Here is a 24,315-nt window from a genome sequence, read left to right on the forward strand (position 1 = left end):
TTAAAACTATTTTAACTCCAGCAGGCTTTCAGCTCCAAAAACAGCTGCACGAATACACTTAAATGTGTCGTTATTTATTTTAGATCGATTGTTTTTGGTGTTTATTCTTGTGCATCTTTTCAAATTTTCTTTTACCTTGTACTGTCTCGTTTTAAAAAGCTCTTAAAAATGTGATGCAGGTTATGAAATGTGCACTAAATAACATTTTCCTGCCTGTAGTTTCTTTCATGTCATTTTTCTTTTTTGTATTTTACAGTCATATCATTCAAAGTGCTCATCGTGTTTAAATCCCACCTAATGACTTCATATTTTAGGGCAGCACAATTTAAATAATCAGAAAAACACTCTGTAGATCTTGTGTATAATTTTTATTATATATTTTCCATCAAATTTCTAAATGTTTGAATAATGTTTGGCTACACCGCTGAAAAAAGGATATCATGAACCGAAACCACAATACTTTTAGTGTCTAAAAGTCACCTGAATTAACTTAAAAACTAAAAAAGCAACATTGTGTATTAAATTTTATTAAAAAAAAATCAATACACAATCAGTGTATTTTTTTTAATGGAAACAGGAAGAACTGATTTTCAAAGAAGACGACCAGATGAACCGCCGCACCACAGATGACCTTTTTCATTATTTGTCCCAAACATAAAATGAGCACAATAATTTAAACAAAAAGCGGCAAACTGCATCGATGAACGTCGTGTGCGACGAGGAGCATCGTATAAAAATAGATCTCTGGCGAATCACAGCTGGAAGAAAAGTTCTGGAATGACGAAGAAGCCCTGAGCAGCGTTGGCAGGTCCTCCTGCACGAGGGAGGCGGAGCTACGGGGGCCCGTTGGCGCCAAAAACATGTTGACGTGTGCGCTGACTGTGACAAACATTCATGAACATCGATGCAACTGTGAACTGTACTTTTAGTGGTTTTTTGTGTTGTTGTACATCTTGTTTTGTTGTTGTGATGTTGTTGTTTTTGTGCAAGTTGTCATGTTGTTGTTGTTCATGTTGTTGTTGATGTTGTTGTTGTTGATGTTGTTGTTGTGCGTGTTGTTATTCATATTGTTTATGTTGTTATTCATGTTGTTGTTGATGTTGTTGTTATTCATGTTGTTGTTGATATTCATGTTGTTGCTGTTCATGTTGTTGTTGATGTTGTTGTTATTCATGTTGTTGTTCATGTTATGTTGTCGTCCTGTTCTGTCATCCTCTTTACTTCAGGATACAACAACAACAACAACAACATGATAAACTTGTTGTGTACATGTTGACGGATGTTCAGCTCGCATGTCGACATCTTGTTGGACCAACAGAACTCCGTAAACGATCCAGCAGGAGAACAGAACTAAAGGAGCACCGATCACTTCATCTTTGGTCTGGAACCTTCTCCTCATCTCAACTTTAAAGAATACGAAGAAGCTACAACCCGCTGCTCCGGACCAGCAGCACCAGGACGGGTCGTACCGGGTCCGTCCTACGGGTGGATCAGCTCCAGGACGGGTCGTACTTGGTCCACCCTGCGGGCGGCGCCAGGTAGACCCTCCGTCCTCTGGAGATGAAGCTGACGACCCCTCTGTATCCCGTCCTCGGGACTCCGGACTTCAGGTCGTCCATGATCCCCAGGTTTTTGGCCAGAACCTTGAAGCTGTCCTTGCTGGAGTACTGGAGCCGGAAGGGCCCGGTTCCTTTGAGCTGGCCCTGCTTCACATCCTCATACTTCACCAGCGGGGCGCCGTAAACGTCCCTCTGAAAAGCGTCTCTGTACGTCTCCTCCTTCAGGTAACTCAGGTCCAACTCGGTGAAAGGCACGAACTCGGCGTTCAGTTTGATGTAGCGCAGGTATTTGTCGTAGAACTGACCCAGACTGACGCCCTTCCTTCCGAACGTCAGGGTCCGGGAGATCTCGGGCCGCACGCAGGCCCGGCCGCGGCGCTGCTCCGGCTGACGCATCCAGTCGTCCCAGAAGGAGGCGGGCCACTTGGGCTCCAGCTCCTCCCACACCTCCCGCAGGAGCATCCAGCCGAGGCCCGGGAAGAAGTCGGTCCGGTGCAGCAGGTCGGCCCGGCCCGGGTCCACGTAGCCCTCCCGGCCGTTGTCGTTCCAGGCGGACACGCACCACAGGCTGGGGTCGGATTTCAGCAGCGGCAGCACCGCTCGGAAATACTCAAAGAAGTCTGGCGCCACCTACAGGAGGAGGACAGCGGTTCAGTTTGCATGAGCCCTTCAACAAGTTCTGGACACATCTGAATGTTTTTATACTTGTAAAAGTTTCTTTTATCCATTTGCTTTTCTTTTATTTATTTCCTCCACACTTTCACACCTTTTATCATCCGTTTAGCTACTTTTACAGACTTTTTGGTTGTTTTATTCTCCCTTCTGATGAACTTTTATCTTTCTAATGCATCGTTCTAATGTTTAGTTCCTACTTCTTATCTGACTCTATTTTAAAACTCTTATCGTCATTCTAGCTTTTAATCTATCTTCGACATTTTTTTAAATCTCGTCTCAAAGTCTTATTTTCCTTTTAATCCTGTTTTTAATTTGTTCTCAAATTTATTTATTTATCTGTCTGATAATTAGCCTGTCAATCATCTGTAAAGCACCAAAATGTACAAAAAAGTTGTTTAATTGGCTGATTGAAGTGAAATCTGGCGTTTTAATGAGACGTGGAAAAAAAACTATGCATGTTTTAATGAGTTATCAAAAGAATGAAGATTTTAATTTAATCCGCGAGTTCGAGATTAAAACGGTCCAATTAAAGATGAGTTACCTCCAGGTCGTCCTCCACGATCACCACCGCGGAGTGAGCCCGGCTCCGGAACACCTGGTTGAGGGCCCAGCGGTAATGCCGGGAGATCTTGTAGTAGCCCTGGAACTTCTTGTGCTCGGGCCGCACCGGGACGTCGGACAGGTCGGGCTGCTTCAGGTGAGTCACTTTGCTCCCGTAGGAGCGGATCACCTCCGCGGTGTCGGCGTCGCCGCAGTCCTGGCTCACGATGATGGGGTGGAGCTCCGCAGACGGCCGGTGCTGCAGCAGTTTGTCCACGCAGCGCCGCACGGTGACCCGGTTACAGGCGATGACCAGGACCGGGAGGACCGGGGGTCCGTCGCGTCCGTTCGGCGGCCCCTGGTGGTTCTGGATCTCCACCAGGATTTTCTTCTGCCGCTCCAGCTCCTCCTCGAAGGTGTCTGCCATCCGGAGCATGTCCCCCACCACGTCTGCGGGGGGCCGCCCGGCCCCCTCGCCCTTCTCCCGGCCCGGCTGGCCCGGCTCGCCCGCGGGGGGTCGGCCCCACAGCAGGAGCACCAGGACGGCGTTCCAGGTGACGAACAGCACGGTGCCGCAGAAAATGAGAGAGCCTCTCTTCCGGAGCATGGCCCGGGGAGGGGGGGGGGATCAGGAGGACCGGGTCCGGAGAGACAGATGTGTCCCTGTGACACACAACAGGAGGGGGGTACGGGCGGGGCGGCCTGCGGCCCGGGTCATCACGAGTCCATGATCACAGGTCCCAGGCTGAAGGAGGAGGAGGCTGTGATGAAGAGGAGGCTCTGATGAAGAGGGGGGGTCATCGTGCAGAACAGCTCCTCTCAACTTTTAAACAATACTCTGAAACTAAAAGAAATATACACAATAAAATAAAGTGAGAACAAAGTGTGTGGCGGGAAAAAGAAACGGAGCAAAGCAGATGAAAACAGGAAGTAACTTCAGGTGGACCATCGATCCTCTCACCTGTCGCTCAAACTAAACACACAGGAGGGGGCGGGGGGAGGAGGAGGAGGAGGAGGAGGAGGGACCCTTACCCGGACAGTAGGAGCCATCGACCAGACGAGTTCCCCGGCAGGAGGAGGAGGAGGAGGCGCGAGGAGGTGTTTGGAAGTGTTTCGGAGCAACTTGAACCTCCCGGAGTTTCTCTCGTTTCTCTCGCAGCTCCGGATTCAAGAGGAGGAGGAGGAAGAGAAGAAGGAGGAGGAGGACGAGGAGGAGGAGGACGAGGAGGAGGAGCAGGAGGGAAAAAAAAAAGTAACACGATGACTTCCTGGTTTGCGGACAGACACGGAAGTTCCGCCCCCAACTGTCACCTTGAGAAATTACACAACCGTGTGACGTGTGCAAAGCGTTGCTCCTTCTCCTCGGAGCCAATTAACACCTGCGGTCTCCTCCTGTCTGGGGCCGGGCACGTGGTGACCGAGAGTTTAGGGGGGGGGGGGATTTAATGGAGTTTATCTCTCCTCTGTTTTGTTGTTGTCCTGTCTGAGCTGCAGGTACACAGAGGAGGAACACTTCTTTACTTCTACCTTTGAGACAAACACTGAAAACACTGAGAAGAAAAGTTCTGTGACGTGTTGTGACGTATTTCTGGAGCTGCAGAGGGTCTGATAAAAAAAAAACTACATTCAGAAGTTATGGAAAACAAGTTTTCAAGTCCTTTTAGTCAAGTAAAGTATTACTACAACACTCGACTGCCAATAGTCTGACTCAAGTAAAAGCATGAAAGTATTATCAGTAAAATGTCTCCAAAAAAAGTTGTGTAAAATGTAAATAAAATGATTTGCAACTCATTTAAAAAAAAAAACACACAAAATAGACCCAAAGTAACATGAAATGTTGAAAGTGGTAAAAAAAAATATTTTTTATGAAAAATATGTGCTAATTTTTTTTATTGGATGGCAGCAACACATCTTTTTAAAAAAAGTTGGGACAGGGTCAATAAAAAGTGGAAAAAGTTAAAGATAAAAAACAAAAAACAAAAAAACTGAACTGGTTTCTGCAATTAAGCGTGAAGTTGGTAGAAGTGATATCCAGAAAAGTTTCACATGTTTAGTCCCTGAATCGAGCCACAAACTACGTCCAAAAGGGACAAAACAGGTCAAACTTAATAGACATCAGATCAGGGAAGAACAGAGGACGGGAAGGTAAGACGGGACGAGGAAGATGAGGTATTAAAATAAAACAGGAAGTGAACATGAGACACTGAGTAGAGAGGAAAAGAAAAGATCGACAAAAGGAAACGACGAGAACAGACTCAAGGAAAGAAGTGATACGACAAAAAAACACTTTCAGAAAAAAACGATGAACTATGACAATCAGGTTACCGTGGCAACACATGATGGGGTATACAAATAAAAATCCCAGAGTAGGCGGAGTCTCTCGGCAGTGACGATGTAAAATTACAAAGAATTTTAATCTACGGTACAAAATATCATGAAAAGGTTCAGAGAATCTGGAGAAATCTCTGGTCACAAGGGACAAGGCTGGAAAAACAATGTCGGATGTTGGTGATCTTCGGGGTCCTACGGCGGCACAAAACAGATTTAATTCTGCAGCGGAAATCATCGCATGGGCTCAGGAACACTTCTGAAAACAACATATGAAAAGTAAAAGAACTCCAGCAGCATTCGTGTGTATTTTTACTGCCGTCGTTATTGCAGGTTGTGGTGATTTATAACCGCTTTATGTCCTGTTGTTTTAGTTTAAATACAGTAAAGCGTCATATTCCATAAAATCATCTGTATTTCTATTTATTTATACTCTATTTTAACTTGTAATACTGCTGTTTTTACTACTTGAATTTAGATTCCCATGTAAAAACTCCATGTTATCATGTGTTGCAACATGTGGTAAACACGTGTCATACATGTGATCACGTGTTGTTTCTGTAAGGGGAAAGCATTTTCCAGCAAATGCTACAGTCGGTTTCAAATAAGTTTACTCAATTATAAAGTAGGAGAATGTTCATATTTAAAAATCACCAGATTTTGAAGAAGCAAGGTTTTCACGTGATAGAAAGGGGATGAAAAAATAACATTTTTTAAATAAATGTAAGTAAGTAAAAAAATACAATTTAACCTCAACATATCGAGTGGAGTGGAATAATAAAATTGCATTAAACGGAAATACTGACATAAATTACAAATACCTCCAATTTGTACTGAAGTAAATGTACTTAGTTCCGTTGCATCACGGCTGAAGGAAAACACAACCGTGTCAGATGCTGCAGTCAGAAGCAAAGTGCGACCTTTTGTGATGTATTGACAACAAACAGTGACTCGTCCTGTCCTCGTAAAAACTACTTCCACCGTGATGACATTCAGAAGGACTGAAGAGGAAACACAACATCGTTCAATGTGATGACCACACGACAATAAATAAGTACTGAAGTGTGCATATTGTTCATGTCTGTCTGCTCACATCGACCCCAAACATTAAATATCCCACCGAGTAAAGACATCCAATAAATCGTTTTAAATAATAGACCACTATACAGCAAAACGTGAAATAGTCACATTTGGCCTGTTTAGGCGTGAAAGTTACACATTTTCCTGAAGTGGATGAAAAATGAACCGGACTGCAGCTCCAAACCGACTTTTTGTTTTCAGTCCAGTCCAAGTTAAAAAAAAAAAAATAATAATAATTAAAACAGCAAAGTGCAAAGAATAAGATTTTATTTTTTATATTTATTTGCATATTTCTATTCCTGGAGCAAAACATGCAACAATTTAACCGTAACTACCCACCAGTTTATTTCTGACGTTTCTAAAGAGAAAATCCCCCTAAAAATCAGCGGGTTGAAGTCCAGATGTTTTGTGTGCTGTGAAAGTCGAGGACGGAGTCAACAAAGGACGTGTATCTTTGGTACCGAGGCCTTGGACTCGCTCAGTCGGGTCTGTCCTGCGGGATCCGTCCGGAACCGGAGTCCTCGGAGGACCTTAGGATGCCTCCGTCTGCCTGAAAAGAGGACGTAGAAAGTGTTTCCACGTGTGTGACACACCGACGGTGTCTCATGGAGAAAGAATCTGCGCTCACCTGCGGGGGCTCGTGTTCGAGGCTCCTCTCGTCCCGCAGATGTTGCGGTGCATCATCCTCAGAGCTGCTGCTGCTGCACCGACGCAGCTTCAGAAATACGATCCTGGCCACCAGAGCGCTCAGAGACCTGCAGGTGGTCTTCAGCGCGGAGCATCCTGTCAGCACCAGAGCCGGTATCTGTCCTGCGGGTTCAGTCCGGCACCGGGAGATCACGGACAGCTTCAGAGCTCCGGCCGGGAGCTCCTGAACACACCCTGCTCTCCAGATGTGCGCAGCAGATGTTTGGTGGCTGATCACGTGTCTTATTTCTGAGCATTTCTCTCTGCCAGGCAGGTGAGATGTGAGTCTGCGCGCCAGCTGACTCAGCAGCGTGTTTCCAGGCGCGTCCCCCGAGGAGAGTTTTCGATGGCAGGCCTTCTTAATCCCCCCGGAAACCCCCTCTCTCAGCTGTTTCACACCCTTCCCGTCCGGCCTGTGCGCCACAGTCCGTCTTCTTCCCGTCACAACGCGCTCTCCGTGGGGGAAAGCCTGCTGAGCCCCGGTGCGCTCAGCCGGAGACTCACGCAGCGCCCCGCCAGCCAGCCCGAGGCTGTACGCCGAGCAGGCCGGCCGCTTGGTCGACGAATTCCGGGTCCAGATATTCCCCCTGCACCGGAGCACCGCGGACAGGGCGGAGGCGGAGGGAGTGGAGGCCATGGCGGTCAATGAAGTTCTCCTTCAGGTTCCTCGACCCTCCACCTCGGTCCCAGCAGTCACAGCGTGTAAAGGTTAGTTTGCGTAAGGACAGGGGAGGGGGGAGGGGAGGGGAGGGGAAGGGTGTGCTCTGCTGGTCTGGGCCACCCGACCATATTTGCCCCGCGAGCCTTAGAGAGGGGTGGGGTGGGGGGGCTCAGGTGGGTGTGTCTTTAAGTGGAGAAAGTTGTGCTCATAGTAACACACTGTAAAAACACAGTTTAAAAATAGGTCCAGGTCCTGAATTCAACTTTTAAAAACAGTCAAAGTAGCAGCAAAGAAGGAAAATCACACATTAAACTGCTTTATATTCATCTATAACAGCGATTCATATTTATTATGAAATATAATTCTGGGATCGGCACAAAAAGAGCATCTCAGCAGGGAAGATGGGGAGATGTGGAAATCACTGCATGGGCTCAGGAACACTTCTGACGACCATCGTCTGTGAACACAGCACAAAAAAATAAACTCCAACTGAAATATCTTTATTGGAGTAAAAAAAAAAACGTGTCTGTCTGAAAAGTAGAAAATACTCGAGTAGAGCCAAACGAGAAGAGTACTTATATTTTTACATTCAGGTGTTCCTCTCCAGTGTGGCAGATATATTTGTGCGGATGTGTATTTATGTGTTTCTGAGGAGCAGGTTAGTAAAATAAAAACGACATATTTAATTCATAAAGTCAAACTGATGGCAAAATCAGATCCTACGTGCAGATTTGATGTCACTTTTCACGCCTCCATGCTGGCGATGTCGGAATCGAGGGAATTTGGTCAAACTTGGCAAAAACATTCACTTGATAGCAAGCGTGAACTGACTGAATTTTGTTGGGCAAAGGTCAAAGGTCAAGACCAACTTGACCCCCAATTTGACACTTTAATGCGAGCATGATATCACAGGAACGCCTGGATGGAATTTTCTTCAATCGTTCAGTCGGCCTCCAGGATGAACGGAGTAAAGTTTGGTGGTCAAAGGTCAAAGTTCAAGGTCACAGTGACCTCACGTTGCCCTCATTCGTCCGTCCCGTTCTTGTTAACGCAACATATCAAGAACGGCTCGACGGGAACTTCTTCAAATTTGTCACAAAGCTTGACCTTGGCTCAGCAAAGAAGTGTTTAGATTCTGGAGGTCAAAGGTCACTCTGAGTTCAATATCTCTATAGATTTGGACAGATATGCATCTGACCTGTTTCTACAAATGATCAAATCCAGCCGAGCAAAAAAGCGTTTTTATCTTTGAAACTTTATCGATAAAAGACAGATTTTCTGTCTCCTTTCTGCTTTATAGAGAAAATATATCTATATATAGATCTATATAGATCTATATATATATACACACAAGGTTACGAATCAAAACAGAGCAATCCTTCCTCAGAAAAATGAAAGACAACACACTGAATCAGGTCACCAAAATGAAGGTGTGACCTCACCCACTTGTTGCCGAGTGCCTCCCTGACGTAAAACAGTCCTCGCTGAGCAAGACACAAAAAATGCGACGCTGTCGAACAGGCTCGTCGACCGCTGACGAACCGAGACGAGCAGCTGAGCGCAAGTTCCTGCAGCCGCCTCGTCAAGCGTCTGTTTACACCACTAGAGGAGATCGGGTGTCCCACGGAGACGTGCAGCTTTCTGAAAGGCCACCCATGTGTCGGACAGGAAGTCCCCCGCTGCAGTAAAAGCAGTCGGAAAAAAACAACAACCTCTGATTTAAAATAAAATAAAACCCATATCAGATCATCGGGGAGCTTTAAGTGACTTAAAAACAGCTTTATTGGATGTATGTGAAGAGAAATAATTTGACTTTTTACAAAAATATAAATCATCTTGAGATGTATGTACAGGACTATAAACACAAACCCTGAAGAGGTGAATGAGATCAGCCTGAAGACAAAGTGCATTTCAACATTTACAGTTCATTCGTGTTCCTGCAGCGTTTGGAGACTCGCAGCCGGTTCGTCCCGTTTAAAAATGCCGCCGTCCTCGTTTTCCTTCATTTCTTCTTCTCTCCGCTGCAAGTCAACAAGTTCTTCGTTCACCTACAAACGGGAGGATAAAAAAAACAAAAACAAAGTGCACAGCAGGGTGCCGTCCGCGGGGCGAATGTGGCTCAGGGGGGCGACGTCTGGTTGGTGGGCCCGGGCAGCGGCCGCCGGTGGATGATCACGTTGGGGATGATGACGAAGGCCAGGATGCCCACCAGCATGAGCACCACGGTGATGGTGATGATGGACGCCACCACGGCGTAGTAGCACCGGTCCGAGCGGAACAACCGGCGCAGGCGACCTCTGACCCTGCTGGGAGGCCGGCCCACGTCCACCACCGTGGCCGGGGTCACGCCCTGCTCCATGTCGCTGAGGTGGAAGTCGCCGCCGGGCGCGGCCGGGACCTCGGGGCTCTTCTTGGGCACCGTGAGGACGGCGGTCCCGGTGGGGCCGGTGGGCGGCGGCTTCTTCAGCAGCAGCTTCCCTTTGCTGCGCTTGAAGCGGATGGACAGCGCCCGCTGCATGTCCGGCGGCAGCTTGCTGATGATGTCCTGGTTGTTGCCGAGGCGGGGCAGGTCCCGGCCGTGCGGCAGCTCCGTCTGCTCGCGGCAGACGGGGCAGGACAGCGTCTTCAGCTCCGGGGAGGTGACGTTGATGCGGGCGAGACACTCCAGGCAGAAGGTGTGACCGCAGGCCAGCAGCTTGGGCGTCTTGAAGACGTTGTCGTAGGAGCAGAAGCACACGGCGCACTCCGTGTCCTCCACGTCGTCCTGCGGGGGCCTGAACTTCCTGCGCTCGCTGTCCCCGTCCCCCCTCCTGTCTCGTCTCCGGTTCTCCTCGCTCCTCCCCCGCCTCCTCCTGCCTCCCGGCTGCCGCTCGCTCCTCCGCCCTCTCTCCGAGTCGTTGCTCCTCGACCTCCTCGACCTCCTCGCCTTCGCCGGCTTCTCCTTCTTCCGCTCGTCCTGGCCGAGTTTGGGCTTGACGTTGGCGGCCGGCCTGGTGCCGCCGCCGCCTTCGGGCTTGTGGTTCTTCCCGGCGTCACTCATGGTGCTGGACGGATGATGATGATGATGATGATGATGATGATGTCAGAGGCGGGGGTTTGTTTCCAAGCAGCTGCAGGAAAAAACAACAACAACAACAACAACAAGAAAAACATGAATGAGTTTACTGCGTCTGAGAAGTCAGAGGAAACTGCAGCTGCTGCTTCACGAATGGTGAAGCGATCAAATCTAATCTCGTCCCGTCGTCTCTTCCTCGTTCATCAACCGCGTCAATCTGTATTTGTTTTGGAGGTTTTCCTACATATCAGCAAACATGCTTCAAATAGTTCAGGCTGAAACCTGACGAGTGACGCAGCAAACGTTCGTCCACAAGTCACACGAAAGCAGCTGGTTTCTCTCAAAATGTAGAAAAAGCTTCAAGAAGTTCAGATTTATTTTCACACTTCAGGAGATTTAAAACTAAAGCGAAGAGAAGCGGAAGATAAAAACAAGGACGAGGAACAAGATGGTAAATAATTGGCCAGAATTTGGACACAAACACACACACACATATGGAGGAGAGACACACACACACACACACACACACACACATATGGAGGAGACACACACACACACACATATGGAGGAGACACACAGACACACACACACACACACACACACACACACACACATATGGAGGAGAGACACACACACACACACACACACACACACACACACACACACATATGGAGGAGACACACACACACACACACACACCTGCTGAGGCGTGTCGGACGGCGTCGTCAGAGTGGATCTAACCAGTGAAATAATAAATAATCCCGTTGAGTCTCCGAACAGTAAAACTCATCACCAAACTCCCAATAATAAAAAGCAGCTGGACGCTGACGGAGTCTCTGCTCTCCTCGTCTGCTCTCACCTTTCCTCTTCAATGTGCTTTTCCAATTGTAGCCCGAGCTCCTGTGAAGCCTCCTCCTCCTCCTCCTCCTCCTCCTCTCGTTCCCGTCAGACCAGTCGAACCAGCCCCGGTGATCCAGTGCTTTTCTTTCTGTGCAGTATGTAGATAATCAGGCCGAGATAAGTTCAGAGAAGCAGGCTGGTTACCACATGATCTCCTCTTTAAAGATCAAACTAACATCCAACAATCTGTAGTTTAATTCATCATCACTAAAAGAGCTGCAGCCTTTAAGACCGACATGTTTTAATCATGTGTACTTTTTTTAATGTCATTTTTTTATTTTGTGTAGTTTTTCTAATAATGTAGTTTTCTAATGTGTAGTTTCTTAATGTGTAGTTTTTTTTAATAACATGTAGATTTTCTAATAATGTAGTTTTCTGTGTAGTTTTTCTATTAACGTGTAGTTTTTCTATTAACGTGTAGTTTTTCTGATGTGGAGTTTCTTAATAACGTGTAGTTTTTCTAATAACGTAGTTTTTCTGATGTGTAGTTTTTCTGATGTGGAGTTTTTCTGATGTGTAGTTTTTCTAATAACGTGTAGTTTTTCTAATGTGTAGTTTTTCTGATAACGTGTAGTTTTTCTGATAACGTGTAGTTTTTCTAATAACGTGTAATTTTTCTGATAACGTGTAGATTTTGAATGTGTAGTTTTTCCAATAACGTAGTTTTCTACTAATGTTTTCTACTAAAGTTGAAGTGAGCGTTTCAGATCAGACGTGGAGGCCGACGGCTGCGACTCAAAGTGTTACATGTACAAGAAAAACAAAAGCTGCTGTTAATTCCAGGAGGCTGTCAGTCATTACCGCATATCAGCAGCTCATACCAGTCATACCTGCAGCACAGATTTAAATATGAAGGAATTAAAACCACACGGAGGTCATGAGATGGAAAAAAAAGTCTCATAGTTTTGCATCGTCTAAAAAATAAAACTGGACTTGTCAGAAAAAGTTGTGTGAATAAAGTAAATAAAGTAAATTCACCCCGTCGGTAAACAGCGACGTCACAGGATAAATATATAAGTGGTTGAACTTCCTGGTGAGAATTAAAAACACCCCGACAGCCAGTAAATACTGATATGAGGGCTTGTTAATAATCCGACAACAAAGAGAAGCCGAAGACTTTGTTTATTTTTTATTATTGTTGTAGAAAAATGAGAATAAAGATAAGGAGCCTCCAACTGGAGTGAAACTCATCATTTGGGAATCAGTCTTCTGAACTTGCCACTCAAATTGACAACAAAGTGAAGTCAACAAAAGGTCGAGTTGTTGTTCAGGAGCACCGAGATAAAAACAAACCGTGTTCCTGTTTCCTCGTCGTGGCCCGATGACACAGCAGGTTGAACATTAAACCGCTCGGTGAGTGTTTGGCACACTTCCTGAATAATTAGGTCCAAGTTTACTACGACTCCGACCCGCCTCCTCCGCCTCCTCCCCCGGCTCAGCCCAGCTCCTCCTTGGTCTTGCCCTGTTTGCGGGGCATCTTCTTGCTGCTGCTGTCCTCCAGCTCTTTGCTCTTGTAGTAGTGAGGAGCCACTTCGAGCAGCCAGCCGCTGTCGATCTCAATCACCTGCAGGCAGACGGAGAGAGAGAGGAGTCGGTCAGAGGAGGACGGAGGAGGAAGGAGGAAGGAGGAGGTGTACCGGCTTTATGCCAAATTACAGTTTAACAACACCCTGAATGAGGAGGAGGAGCCCTTTATGTGTGTGTAACTTTTAAACATTAGTTTGGTCTCGGTGACTCGACTCGTCACAAATAATCATATTTTGAAAAAGTTTAAAAAGCGCCTCGAGATGAACAGTTGGTGTATTTAGTTTGAGGAATACATGTTCATTTGTTGACTACGTTATTAATATCATTTGTTATTGTTAATGCTTGTATTTTACTTCCCCCCAAAAACAGGTCTTCTTGAATCTTCTTTTCTAATGAATGAGGGATTATTTTCAGATGGACCTCCAGAAAACTAATAAGAAGGAGTGACTTTAGCTAACAACACCGAGATAACTGATGGACACATTTTATTCACTTTGGATTTGATGAGAGAAGTTGAATGGGAGTCTATGGAGCCGGAGGCTTTTTGGACCCGACCTCTAGTGGCACTCGCTGGTATTGCAGCTGAAGACACTTCTGGATCGGCCTCTATGAACATGACTACCTGTCTCATGAACTCCTTGGTGGTGAAGACCAGCTCGTGGTAGATGAGCCAGCGCGGCTGCTCCTCGAACAGAGAGCTGTTGGGGTGGACGTACACCGTCTGCTGGTGCTTCACCGTCTTGTAGCCGCCTTTGCTCAGGCGCGCCGTGTGGTAGAAATATCCCGCCGTCACCGACTGGGAGGAGGAAGAGTTTAGAAAGAGCTGATTCACACTGTGCAGCGGAGAAAACAGCTCTGAGCACAATTATAATAATACTGTAATTTGGTCAGAGTTGCAACCAAGAGGAGTCTTTCACAAATAAAAAAAACAGAAAACATTATTACACCTAAAACAAACACATCTGAGGGTGTTTTTTTAAAGCAGTTTATATGGTGAATTCTGAAAACTAAATCTGTCATTTCCGCTTAAAAAAAAGGAATAAACATGTTTAGATTGCTAATTCCTAGTTTGTTTATGTTTGTATGTCACCATGGAGACACACCAGTGTTTCCCACACACTGAATCTACTGTAATGTCTGCTCCTCTCGTTCTGACACCTTCCCTTCACCTGTCCCTCATCTGCTCCGCTCCACGGGTGTCCTCTAAGCCCCTCCCTTCATGAAACACAAAGATATCGGAGAAGAGAAACCGAGAGAGACCGGTGCACAGAACGAAGGTGAATAACATGAATCTAATATTTTTGGTTAAACGTCGACGACCGCGTGACAACGAACGTCCGTCGGCGAGTGAGGTGTCCACGACTTCTAATTAAAAGGCCTCGTTTCAAATCGAAAGCACTCACAGCCCGGTGGACGTCTTTTTTGTTTGAGAGTGGGCGGAGCCTCGGCAGCACTAACCTTGCGAATGGGCACGCTGTCCCCGTCGGAGCTGACCACCTCCACCTCGATGCGATCCATCAGACCCTCCAGCTGGTCCCGGACATCCCGCGCTCGTCTCATGGAGCGGAACTGGATGAAGTTCTCGTAGCACCACTGGGTGGAGTAGCCGCTCTCCACCCACTGAGGGAGGAACACATCGTGGCTGCAGTTAGCGCAAAATATCCATCGATCTGTGGCGTAAACGCCAGCAGAGCACTTAAGAATCTGTATTTATGATGTTCACGTGATCAACAGCCTCATTTACAGCAGCTGTAAATCAACCATGAGGTACGAAGACGGATCAACAAGTGACAAGCCGGCTCCGGATGAACGATCTTCAACTCATCTGCTTACAGAAGAGTGTTCCTGAGCCCATGCAGTGATTTCCACCACAGAATCGTGGCTGCTTTTGAAGCAGTGCCGCTTAAAGGGGCCCAAAGATCACAGCCGACCGATATTAGTTTTCCTCCCTTTGCATCAGATTTTGAGTTTTTTTGGGGAACAAACAAATCAAGAAATGAAATGTGTTTAGATTTTATTAAAACAGCTGTCTTTTTCTTCTTTTTAATCTTAACGTTTAACGTGTATTCAGCTGATGACCGTTGAGCCGCTCTGAGCTGATCAGGTGTCAAAAACAAAGCTGAGAACTTGTCTAACTGGCGCACGGCAAATATGTGTACACTAGATCAAAAAAGAAAAACACTTGAAGGACGCTCCAGCGACGGATCCTCTCGAGGGATCCTGAACGCACCCCAACGGCCGGCGTCCATCGTACCTGCGTGTAGACGTTGAGCAGCACCAGGTGGTCTCCTCCCGGCACCATGAAGTTCATCCGGGCGTTGTCGGCGTGCACCACTTTGTCTTTGGGCCGGTAGAAGATGGAGTTGTTCACCGACAGCATGGCGGCTATCGTCAGCACCTCCTCCGAGCACTTGTACCTGCGGAGGACATGCGGCTTTATTTTGCCTCTACCGAGACGCTGCAGTGTTAACATCCAGGAAATGATCCCCTGACGCCACCCACAAACTTTAATTTGATCACCTATAATAACAATAATAAAATCCAGCCGCATGGTTTTATTTCCCAGCAGTTTTTTGGAGCTTTATTTACTCGTTCTCAGCGTTTCGGGACAAAACTTCAAAATGTTGTTTTGACTGCTATTTATATTTCTTCTTAAATGGAATAGAAGTTCCTGAATGTCCCGAAGCTTCTCCTCCACCGGGCTGAGGCCGAGCAGTGCTTACTGTCGGCATGGTAACGGAGGGCTCCCCTCTCTCCACATCTTTTAATATACATCAATAGTCGTTTTAACAAACTTCGACATCTCTGCTTTTCTTTCAAAGTTGTTGTTTTTGAGCCAAAGCGCCTGAAGTGTTGATTTTCCTGATTTTCCTTTCAAACCAGGAAGTTTTGATTTACTTTGAGGAAATAAAAAGGAGTCTAATTGATCCAGTGCTTCTGTCATTAATTAAGCAGGTGATGCGTCCTGTGAATGAACACACAGAGGAGGTTTCCGATGGTGTCGGACTCACTGCTCGGAGGCCAGGATCATTTTGCTCAGCATGGGATCCACCGGTAACTCCGCCATCCTGCGACCCAGCTGAACACGACAAACAAGAAGAACTGATTAAGACAAACATCCTTCACGGCCACTTATTAACATGATGTGGTAATAAAAAACTAAAATGGCTCCGAGGTATAAACGGCGAGTCAATGTTTCCCAATATTATCTTCTGATGGAGGATGTCACGCAAATATGCAGCTAAACAGACTCGCAGGATAGATTAGGTCTGTGGAAAGCAGGCGGGAACGATCTCTGTGCTGTTAGATGAGAATGTGTTGCAGAGTTTAAGTGCGGGAGCTTCAATCATTAACCAACTGACAGGGGAATAATAATAAATGTCGGGAATGAATGTCACTGATTTTTTGGGGGGATTGAACTTGACCAGGATCAGTTGAATGTAGAAAATGCAAAAACATAAGTTTCTCTTTTAAAACTATCCAGGAGCCTGTTTGAATCTGCTTAAACTTGCAATAAGGGAGTTTTTAAGCCACTTTGGGGCGACAGAGTCACGTTATGGAAATCCAGTATTCTCTGTGTTTTAGCTCCATATTTGGTCTCCACCAGCTCCTCAGAGAAATGTTTAATGATTTACTGGAATTATAATCATTTTATTAAATATTAAATGAGTAGCTCTCAGTAAGTAAGTTTGAAATCGACATGTTTGCACCTTTGTGAGCTCCCCCAGGTGGTTGAGGGCTCCGAGGGCGTAGAGCTGCTCCAGGGCCAGAACCAGAGTCTCATGAGGAGGCGGGTCCATGAAGTCAAAGTGAATGAGGTCATTAATACCTTAAAAACAAAAAAAGTATTAAATTATCAGTCACCAAATACAAATGTTGAAATATCGGTCGTCCTGCGCTCACCGAGACTCTTCAGCAGCAGGACGACGTTTCCCAGGTTGGTCCTCTGGATCTCCGGCACCGTCGTTTCCTCCATCTCGTGCTTAAAGGCCCAGGCCGTGTAGAGCCGGAAACATTTCCCAGCAGCCACTCTGCCCGCCCGGCCTGCTCTCTGATTGGCTGAGGCCTGAGAGCGAAACACAAAACACATTTAAATAAAAAAAACTCCTGGATAATATTGTCCACCTCGTTCCTTCTGCTCGTTAATCGTGAAGAAGAAGCGGTTACCCGCGAGCACGGCGTCACGATCAGCGACTCCATGCCCGTGCGGGCGTTGTAGCTCTTCTGCTTGCAGAAGCCGGGGTCGATGACGTAGATGATGCCGTCGATAGTCAGCGAGGTTTCTGCTATGTTGGTGGCGACCACCACCTTGTGATTGACAGAAGGAGGAGACGCAGAGATCGACGGTTAAATCCAGCTGTTGAGGTTGAAAACACCCAAAACGAGACATTAGTCCGTCAGAAACAGTCCGTTTCACCGCCGCCTGGATGTTTCCCGTCATACCATACGATCCAGATAATAAACAGACAAGAGGGAACTTTTTACAAGAAATAACTCGCCATAGTCTTCAGATCTATTTTGTGTCTGCCAAGTTGAAATATAACTCCGTCGCTGACCTGCTACACCCGAGGCCAATTGTACGACCGAACAATGAGAGCTTCCCAGAACTCAGACGTCGTCTTACCTTCCGGGCGCCGGGGGGCGTGGGGTTGAAGATCTTCGCCTGCATGTCGGACGGCAGGTTGGCGTAGATGGGGAGGACCAGCAGCTCGGCTATCTTCGATCCGAGGCGCCGGCATCTCTCCTGCAGCAGCTCGCAGCACGCTTCGATCTCCTCCTGTGGGACGAGGACGCGTTCAAGAAAACCAACTGCAGCGTTTAGACAACGGTCCGTCTTTAAAGGACGCTTCTGATCAGAACGCAGCGATGCACACGGAGCAGCAGGAAGCAGACAGACATCAGATTTTGGGGTCAAAGTGACAAGTGTTCCTGAGCCCATGCAGGGATTTCCGTGACAGAATCGTGGCTGTTTTTTAAAGCAGCCTTCTTGAAATGTTGAACATCACTCAGAACACCTGAAGCTCGTCGTTTCATCGCCGTAGATTTTCTGAAGCATTTCAAGAGTCTCTGTTGACCGTTTACAGAGTTTGACCCAGTGGAAATCACTGCATGGGCTCAGGAACACTTGGCTGTAAGGTTGGCAGGTTGAAGATGTTTTTCCTCCCAAAATCTGATGTTTCTTTGCTCCAGTTTCAGGTTTCCATGGTGACATCACTTATGTTCACGTTACCAGCGGTTTTTAGCAGACTAAGAAACTTTGAAGCCGAGCATTTCCCCGTGATGTGAATCCTACCTGTCCAGTAAGGAAGACCAGGACGTCTCCGGTAGGCTGAGTGACGTGAATCTGCAGCACGGACACGACGCAGGCTTCCAGGTAGTCGGCCTCCGGAGCCTTGATGACGCAACACGGAGACACACGTCAACACTGCAGGTGGATTTTTAGACTCTTTAGATCCTAAGGAACTAAAATAGAACTTGAAATAATGAAGGAAACAGAAAATGTAAACCACACTTTGGGTTTTTCATTTTTACTGAAGATTTCTAGTCAAAACTGAAGAAACCATAAAGAAGTGAAAAACATTTATTGATTGCTCCCAAATCTAAAACCCTGACTGGACTGAAAAACAATTAAAGCATCAAGCAAAATAAAAAGTAAAAAATCATACAACTAAAAGATATGAAGCACAAACAAAACTCAGAAAATTTATAATTTCAAAACAAACACGATACGACAAAAGAAGTTGCAATTAAAGTGTTTTTCTTACTTTGGTGTAGTAAATATCAACGGGGAACCTCCTGCCGGGGATCCTGAACACGGGCGCTTCGTCGAAGAAGCAGGAGAAGCGCTCGGTGTCCAGAGTGGCGCTCGCCACCAGAACCTTCAGGTCCGCCCTGAAGCGAGCGATGTCCTTGATGAGGCCGAACAGGATGTCCGTGTGCAGCGTTCGCTCGTGAGCTTCGTCGATGATGATCACGCTGCAGAGGGAGAGACGGAGACACGGGGACACGGAGACACGCCTCCAGCTTCAGGACTCACTTCAATACCGCTGAGACGAACTGAGAGACGTTTAAGGCCTGAATTCAAATAACATGATCCTGTATTTTGATAGAAAAACATCTTAAAAAAAGTTGGGACAGGATCATGTCAACCACGGTGCTGCATCACCTCTTGTTTTAACATCACTCTGTAAACAAGACCCGTTTCTGGAGTTTTGAAAGTGAAATGTGGTCCCATTCTTGCCCGATACAGGATTTCAGCTGCTCAACAGTTTGGGGTCGTTTTGTTTCATGATGCTTAAAATGTCCCAACTTTTATAAAAAAAAAACTTGCCGCTGCCATCATTCAAAATAAGCACACATTTTTCATCAAACAAATAAAATGTCTCAGTTTCAACATTTGATCTTTTGTCTTTGGTCTCTTTGAAATCAAATACGGGCTTACATGATTTAATAATCATCACATTCTGTTGCTATTTACATTTTTCACAACTTTTTTTTTGGAGTCACGGTTGTAACTCAAATAAAGACAAAGTAATATTTACTTAAATGAAGTGAAATGATCTGCCTGAGAAAAAAACACCAGCTGATCTGTTTTCTAGATGGAATAAATATGAGATGACTTTACTTGGTTAGATGTAGTTTTTTTGCAGTGAGGTCAAAGTTGCGTTGAAAGTCTGTGAATCTTACCGTTTCTGTTCGGGTTAAAAAAACGCTCATAAAAACGAATTAAATCTCAGTCACCATTCAGCATTTAAACACACCGCTGAAATCCAGCCGTGCAGATTTAGGGAGTTGAATTTTCTGGGACGTTTAAATGTGGTTTCAAATTCAAAAATATAAATAACTCAAAGATTCCCATGTCCCCTGAACACAGCCTCCCTGCTGCTCACCTGTAGCTGGCCAGGTCGGGCTCGGTGAGGAACTCCCGCAGCAGCATGCCGTCCGTCATGTACTTGAGCACCGTCCTCTCCGACGTGCAGTCCTCGAAGCGAATACTGTACCCCACCTGCACCGAGCGGGAGCTTTAGAAACACTTCTTGTATTTTTCAGTTTGTTTTAGAAACCCGGAGCGGATCTCGAAACGACGCGAGCGGCTCACCTCGTTGCCGAGCTTCACGCTCATCTCATCGGCCACTCTGGAGGCCACCGACATGGCCGCCACCCTGCGGGGCTGCGTGCACCCGATCTTCATGCCTCCGTTGGTGTAGCCCTGGACGGGTTACACCGATTATATGTTACAGTCTTTAAAAAGATTCATGTTAAGGAGCTACAATGAGCACGAAATCCTCTGCAGCCATTTTACATGATGAACTAAGCTGTGAGTTTCCGATGGGACTCACGTCTTCCAGGAGGTACTGGGGGATCTGGGTGGTCTTCCCGGAGCCCGTCTCCCCCTCGATGACCAGGATCTGGTGCTCCTGGATGGCGGCCAGCAGGTCCTCTCTGTAGGGGAAGATGGGCAGGCTGCGTCGCACCTCCTGCATCGACTGCTTCTTCAGCTCGGCCTGCGACAGAGACGCAGCCTCCTGCTCCTGAACGCAACGCAGAGTTTAGTCTTTTACCGGTTTAATATTCCTTAATGTTCCTTAAAATACAGGAGAAGCCCGAGTGCTGGCTTCACATCTTTTCTACCTCACAGTATTCAAACCCAACAGACGCTGACTTTTGTGATTGTTTTGATCAAAATGTTCAAATTTGCAGCAGATTTTCTGAGTTTTAAGTGAGTTCATTTGCAGATAAAATCGTAAACCCAGAAATACATTTTATTCTATTTTTTACCACCTCCCTGATCTGCTTGAATTATTCAGATTTCTGGAGGGACTGATGAGGATTTTATCAGATGAGGTTTGGCTCCCTCTGGAGGCACAAGAAGCTTTTTACAACCAGCTTATTTTTACGGAATGAAAAGTTAAAGCTGCGAGATGAAGCCCACCTTCTCCGTGCGGGTTCCCTTCATGGTGATGGCGCTGCTGACGAAGTCGATCATCTCGTCCTCCTCCAGGAGCAGCTGGTACTTCTCCTGCTCCTGCCTCATGCCCTGCTCGCGCTCCTTCTTGGCGCCAAAGCTGAGGGCGGCCGTCTTCAGCCGCTCCTCCTCCCAGCGGCCCTGCTCTCCTCCCAGCTCCATGGGCGTCTCCTCCAGCTCCAGCTCCCTCTGGGGAACCTCCTGCTCGGAGACGGGAAACAGGTGGACGTGAACCAGACATGCTTTATGCTTTGTTGTTGTTGTTGTTTAATGTGTCAGCACCCACCTTGCTCCTCTTCTCCTCCGGCATGTAGTATCTGTTCTTCCTCTCCTCCTGCTCCTTGGCACCGGCCTTCTTGTAATCCTTCGCCAGGTCCCGGAGGGTCCGTTTGTACTCCAGCTCCTTCCTCTCCCTGGCGGTCAGCTCGTCGGTGGAGAACAGGTACTCGTCGTCGATGATCTCCGCCTCCAGGTCCTCCAGCTTCTCCTCCTCCCTCTTCTTCAGGTAGTCCCAGCGAGAACGCTTCCTCAGCTCGGGCAGCTGCGAACGAAAACACAAACGGGAAGCTTTACTGTTTTTTCTCGCTCTTCTTTACTGTGTTTGAGGCGAAGTTCTGGCGAGACGCAGCTCCTACCATGTTCTTCTGATCGTCCTCGGCCATCTTCAGCCTCTTCTGAGCCTCCTCGTACGCCTGAAAGAGAAACACGAGAGGATGAACGGCCGACCGGCACGTCGCCGCCGTGGCTCCTCCCCCGGCCGAGCTCTCGCCGTCGCGTCTCCCACCTTTTTGTCCGTCCTCTCGCCGATGTTGCGCGTCTTGTCTTTGTCTTTCTCCCGCACTCGCTGGGCGAACGCGTCTCTCTCTTCGATGTCCTGCAGCCGCTCCCTCTCCTCCTTCTCCCACTCCTCCTCCTCCTCCTCGTCTTCCTTCATCACAGACTTCTGGTCCCCTGAATTACTCCTGAGGTTAGAGAAGAAAAAAATGCATCAGGCTGCAGTTTATGTTCGAAATATGGAATAAATGTAAAGTTTCTCTCCTCGCAAATAAAATAAAAAATCATCTCTGTTCATGTGAATCACATATTTAGGCAGAACCAGGAAATAACGATCATAATTAATGAAGAATTCAAGCAATCTCTGCTAAACTAGAAAAACATTTTTACAGAGTTTGACCCAATGGAAATCACTGCATGGGCTCAGGAACACTTGGCTGGAAGCGGGCGTGTTGAAGATTTCATTTCCCACAAAAATTTGACCTAAAATCGGACGTTTCTCTGCTCCAGTTTCAGGTCCACGGTTGAAATCATTAATGTTCACGTTACTAGCGGTCACGTTAACGTGAGGAACTCAGTGATGATGGTGAAGAGATGACTCTGAACACTTCCTCCTGAAGGTCGCTGCTTCCTGCTGCTCCGGGTGCAGCGCTGCGCTGCGTTCAGGAACGCTCTGAACTTACTGCCTGTATTCACTGCGACCGCCCAGATCGACGAACCACAACGATGAAGTTACTGCAGGAAATCATTTGAAAGAAAACGTGTATTTACCTTTGAGGCGCTTCGTCCTCGCTGGACGACTCGCTGCCTTTCTTCTGTCTGATGTGCTTCCTCTTGTTTCCTCGGTCTTTGCTTTTGCTTTTCTTCTTTCCTTTCTGCGTCTCCATCACGGCGTCCTCGTCGCCGTCGCTGTCCTCCAGCAACGTGTACGTCCGATTCTTCTTGTCCATCTCGATGGCTTCGCGTTCGAGCGCTCGGGACGGTTTCTCCGCGACCTGTTTACGAGGAATCTGAAAACACCAGAAACACGTTAAAAAAAAAAAAAGGAAGCAGCTGCTGTTTTTAAAGGTAAATAAGTTGTGGTGAGCGACGACGTTTGTGAACAAACCTTCTCGAAGAGCTCCTTCGCAAACGCAGAAACACTCTGGTCGATGTCGATCGTTCCCGTCTGCTCGAGACGAGTCACGAAGTCTTCGGCGCTCGACGCTTTCCGCGCCGTGCCGATCATGAACTGTGACACGTACCTGTCACTCAACCCCAGGATGTCATGGAGACGGTCACTCACCCACTGCTCCAGACCGGCCATGGCGCCTGTTGGGACAAATGTTTGTTTACATTTTGTTTCTTAACAATAAAAAAATAGCTTCATCAAAAAAGATTTAACTGATCTGAGACTTCATTGATCCTCAGAGGAGAAATTAACTCAAAAAAAAGTTTAAAAAAAAGAAGGTAGAAAACAGATACGAGAAGTTTGTAAAGAGACATGAAGGAAGATATTCAATTACTTAAGAAAAACTTAAGATATGCAGTTATTGGTGTGAAAGGTTGTTAAAGTCTTGAAGCTGCTGAAAGCCACATTCACGTTCATGAAACCTTTATTTCACTGTTTTCTACACTAAAGATGAGTTTAACTGCAGGAACACTTTAAAACCTCACTTTCAGGCTCGAGACCTTTATTTGATCTTAAAAACACGCAGGAAGCTGATTTAATATCTCGTTTTTCGCACCCAGAACCACATCAACCCAAGTTTAGATTAAAACTGCTCCACGTGGATTTAATCAATTTGTATAATACAAAATAAACCCGATGGTTTTATTCTTTTTATTGTAAAGTTATTTTTCACCACATCCACATAAACTAACTTTAAGTCCGCGGTGAGTTTCAAAGGGTGAAATAATTCATATTAAACCCTGTGAGGAGTAAAACTCACCGCCTTTAAACGCTGTTTACGTTGTTGACTGGGAAGGAGCCGGATGTGTTAGCCGAGCTATGCTAACTCCAGCTACTACATAAAGTGTTACTTGTAGCTCACGACTTCCCAGTACGGACACTTAACGGATCCGTACGTCCCTCCGTCGCCATGAATAACGAGCTGTGTGTGGCTTTATTTGTCCCCAAAATAAATAAATAAAAACACCACGTATATCAACACTTGTTTTGCTAGCTTAGCCTTAACGCACGCTCGAGTCGGAACAGACGTTTTGACGTAACACCACCGAAGAAGAGCAGAACTGCAGTATCAGAGGTGGCGGATGCGCTCACTGTCAACCCTCCCCCGCGTGGCCACCTGAAGAACAGCAACGGCACACGTCGCTCAAAAACACCCGGAAGAAGTAAAAAAACACAGCAACAACCGAGAAGCTGGACCAGAACTACACGGTGGTTTTAAGTGCCACAAATGATCAATACGTTGGGGATCCAGCGGGTCGGAGCCGCCGGCTTTTTTCTCGACCTCGTTCCTTATTCTTCTTCATCAAAAATTGCCTTATTTTGGCGGCTTCAACATCTTCAAAAACTCCTGAAAGTTGGTGCCTGACGATGTGCAAAGTTTCATGAGGTTTG

The 24,315-nt window shown here is 46.7% G+C and overlaps 4 protein-coding genes across 7 annotated transcripts; all 4 read right to left on the reverse strand.

Annotated features, from left to right (window-relative positions):
- Nucleotides 1-355: 355 nt before the first annotated feature.
- On the reverse strand, nt 356-4,002 carry mgat1a (alpha-1,3-mannosyl-glycoprotein 2-beta-N-acetylglucosaminyltransferase a). 3 transcript variants are annotated; one of them, XM_069176219.1, is made up of 3 exons: nt 3,807-4,002; nt 2,776-3,535; nt 356-2,189 (listed from the first exon to the last, which is right to left on the reverse strand). In XM_069176219.1, the coding sequence occupies exons 2-3, from the start codon at nt 3,379-3,381 to the stop codon at nt 1,491-1,493; spliced, it is 1,305 nt and encodes a 434-aa protein (XP_069032320.1). In that variant the 5' UTR covers nt 3,382-3,535; nt 3,807-4,002; the 3' UTR covers nt 356-1,490. The 3 variants fall into 3 exon arrangements, with proteins under 3 accessions (XP_069032320.1, XP_069032306.1, XP_069032316.1); XM_069176205.1 differs by having other exon boundaries at nt 2,776-3,618; XM_069176215.1 differs by lacking the exon at nt 3,807-4,002 and having other exon boundaries at nt 2,776-3,751.
- A 2,439-nt stretch (nt 4,003-6,441) lies between these two features.
- Nucleotides 6,442-7,604, reverse strand: LOC138214548 (uncharacterized). The gene is made up of 2 exons (XM_069176266.1): nt 6,811-7,604; nt 6,442-6,732 (listed from the first exon to the last, which is right to left on the reverse strand). Exons 1-2 carry the CDS (start codon nt 7,504-7,506, stop codon nt 6,661-6,663), a joined length of 768 nt encoding a protein of 255 aa, XP_069032367.1. The 5' UTR covers nt 7,507-7,604; the 3' UTR covers nt 6,442-6,660.
- A 1,682-nt stretch (nt 7,605-9,286) lies between these two features.
- Nucleotides 9,287-11,483, reverse strand: rnf183 (ring finger protein 183). Its single transcript, XM_069176251.1, has 2 exons — nt 11,285-11,483; nt 9,287-10,640 (listed from the first exon to the last, which is right to left on the reverse strand). The coding sequence occupies exon 2, from the start codon at nt 10,568-10,570 to the stop codon at nt 9,650-9,652; it is 921 nt and encodes a 306-aa protein (XP_069032352.1). The 5' UTR covers nt 10,571-10,640; nt 11,285-11,483; the 3' UTR covers nt 9,287-9,649.
- Nucleotides 11,484-12,601: 1,118 nt separating this feature from the next.
- dhx16 (DEAH (Asp-Glu-Ala-His) box polypeptide 16) lies at nt 12,602-23,945 on the reverse strand. Of its 2 annotated transcripts, none has more exons than XM_069176240.1 (21): nt 23,684-23,945; nt 22,861-23,063; nt 22,524-22,762; nt 21,763-21,940; nt 21,614-21,670; nt 21,265-21,519; nt 20,946-21,179; nt 20,353-20,538; nt 20,112-20,222; nt 19,903-20,018; nt 18,778-18,988; nt 18,306-18,404; nt 17,637-17,789; nt 17,180-17,320; nt 16,916-17,078; nt 16,723-16,841; nt 16,024-16,091; nt 15,267-15,429; nt 14,471-14,632; nt 13,635-13,808; nt 12,602-13,049 (listed from the first exon to the last, which is right to left on the reverse strand). In XM_069176240.1, exons 2-21 carry the CDS (start codon nt 23,056-23,058, stop codon nt 12,921-12,923), a joined length of 3,156 nt encoding a protein of 1,051 aa, XP_069032341.1. In that variant the 5' UTR covers nt 23,059-23,063; nt 23,684-23,945; the 3' UTR covers nt 12,602-12,920. The 2 variants fall into 2 exon arrangements, with proteins under 2 accessions (XP_069032341.1, XP_069032332.1); XM_069176231.1 differs by having other exon boundaries at nt 20,353-20,544.
- Between the last annotated feature and the right edge of the window lie 370 nt (nt 23,946-24,315).

This window comes from Embiotoca jacksoni, unplaced genomic scaffold (genome assembly GCF_022577435.1).
Source record: "Embiotoca jacksoni isolate LCO1_2020_lvr unplaced genomic scaffold, fEmbJac1.0.p SCAF_106, whole genome shotgun sequence".
NCBI classification, from domain to species: domain Eukaryota; kingdom Metazoa; phylum Chordata; class Actinopteri; family Embiotocidae; genus Embiotoca; species Embiotoca jacksoni.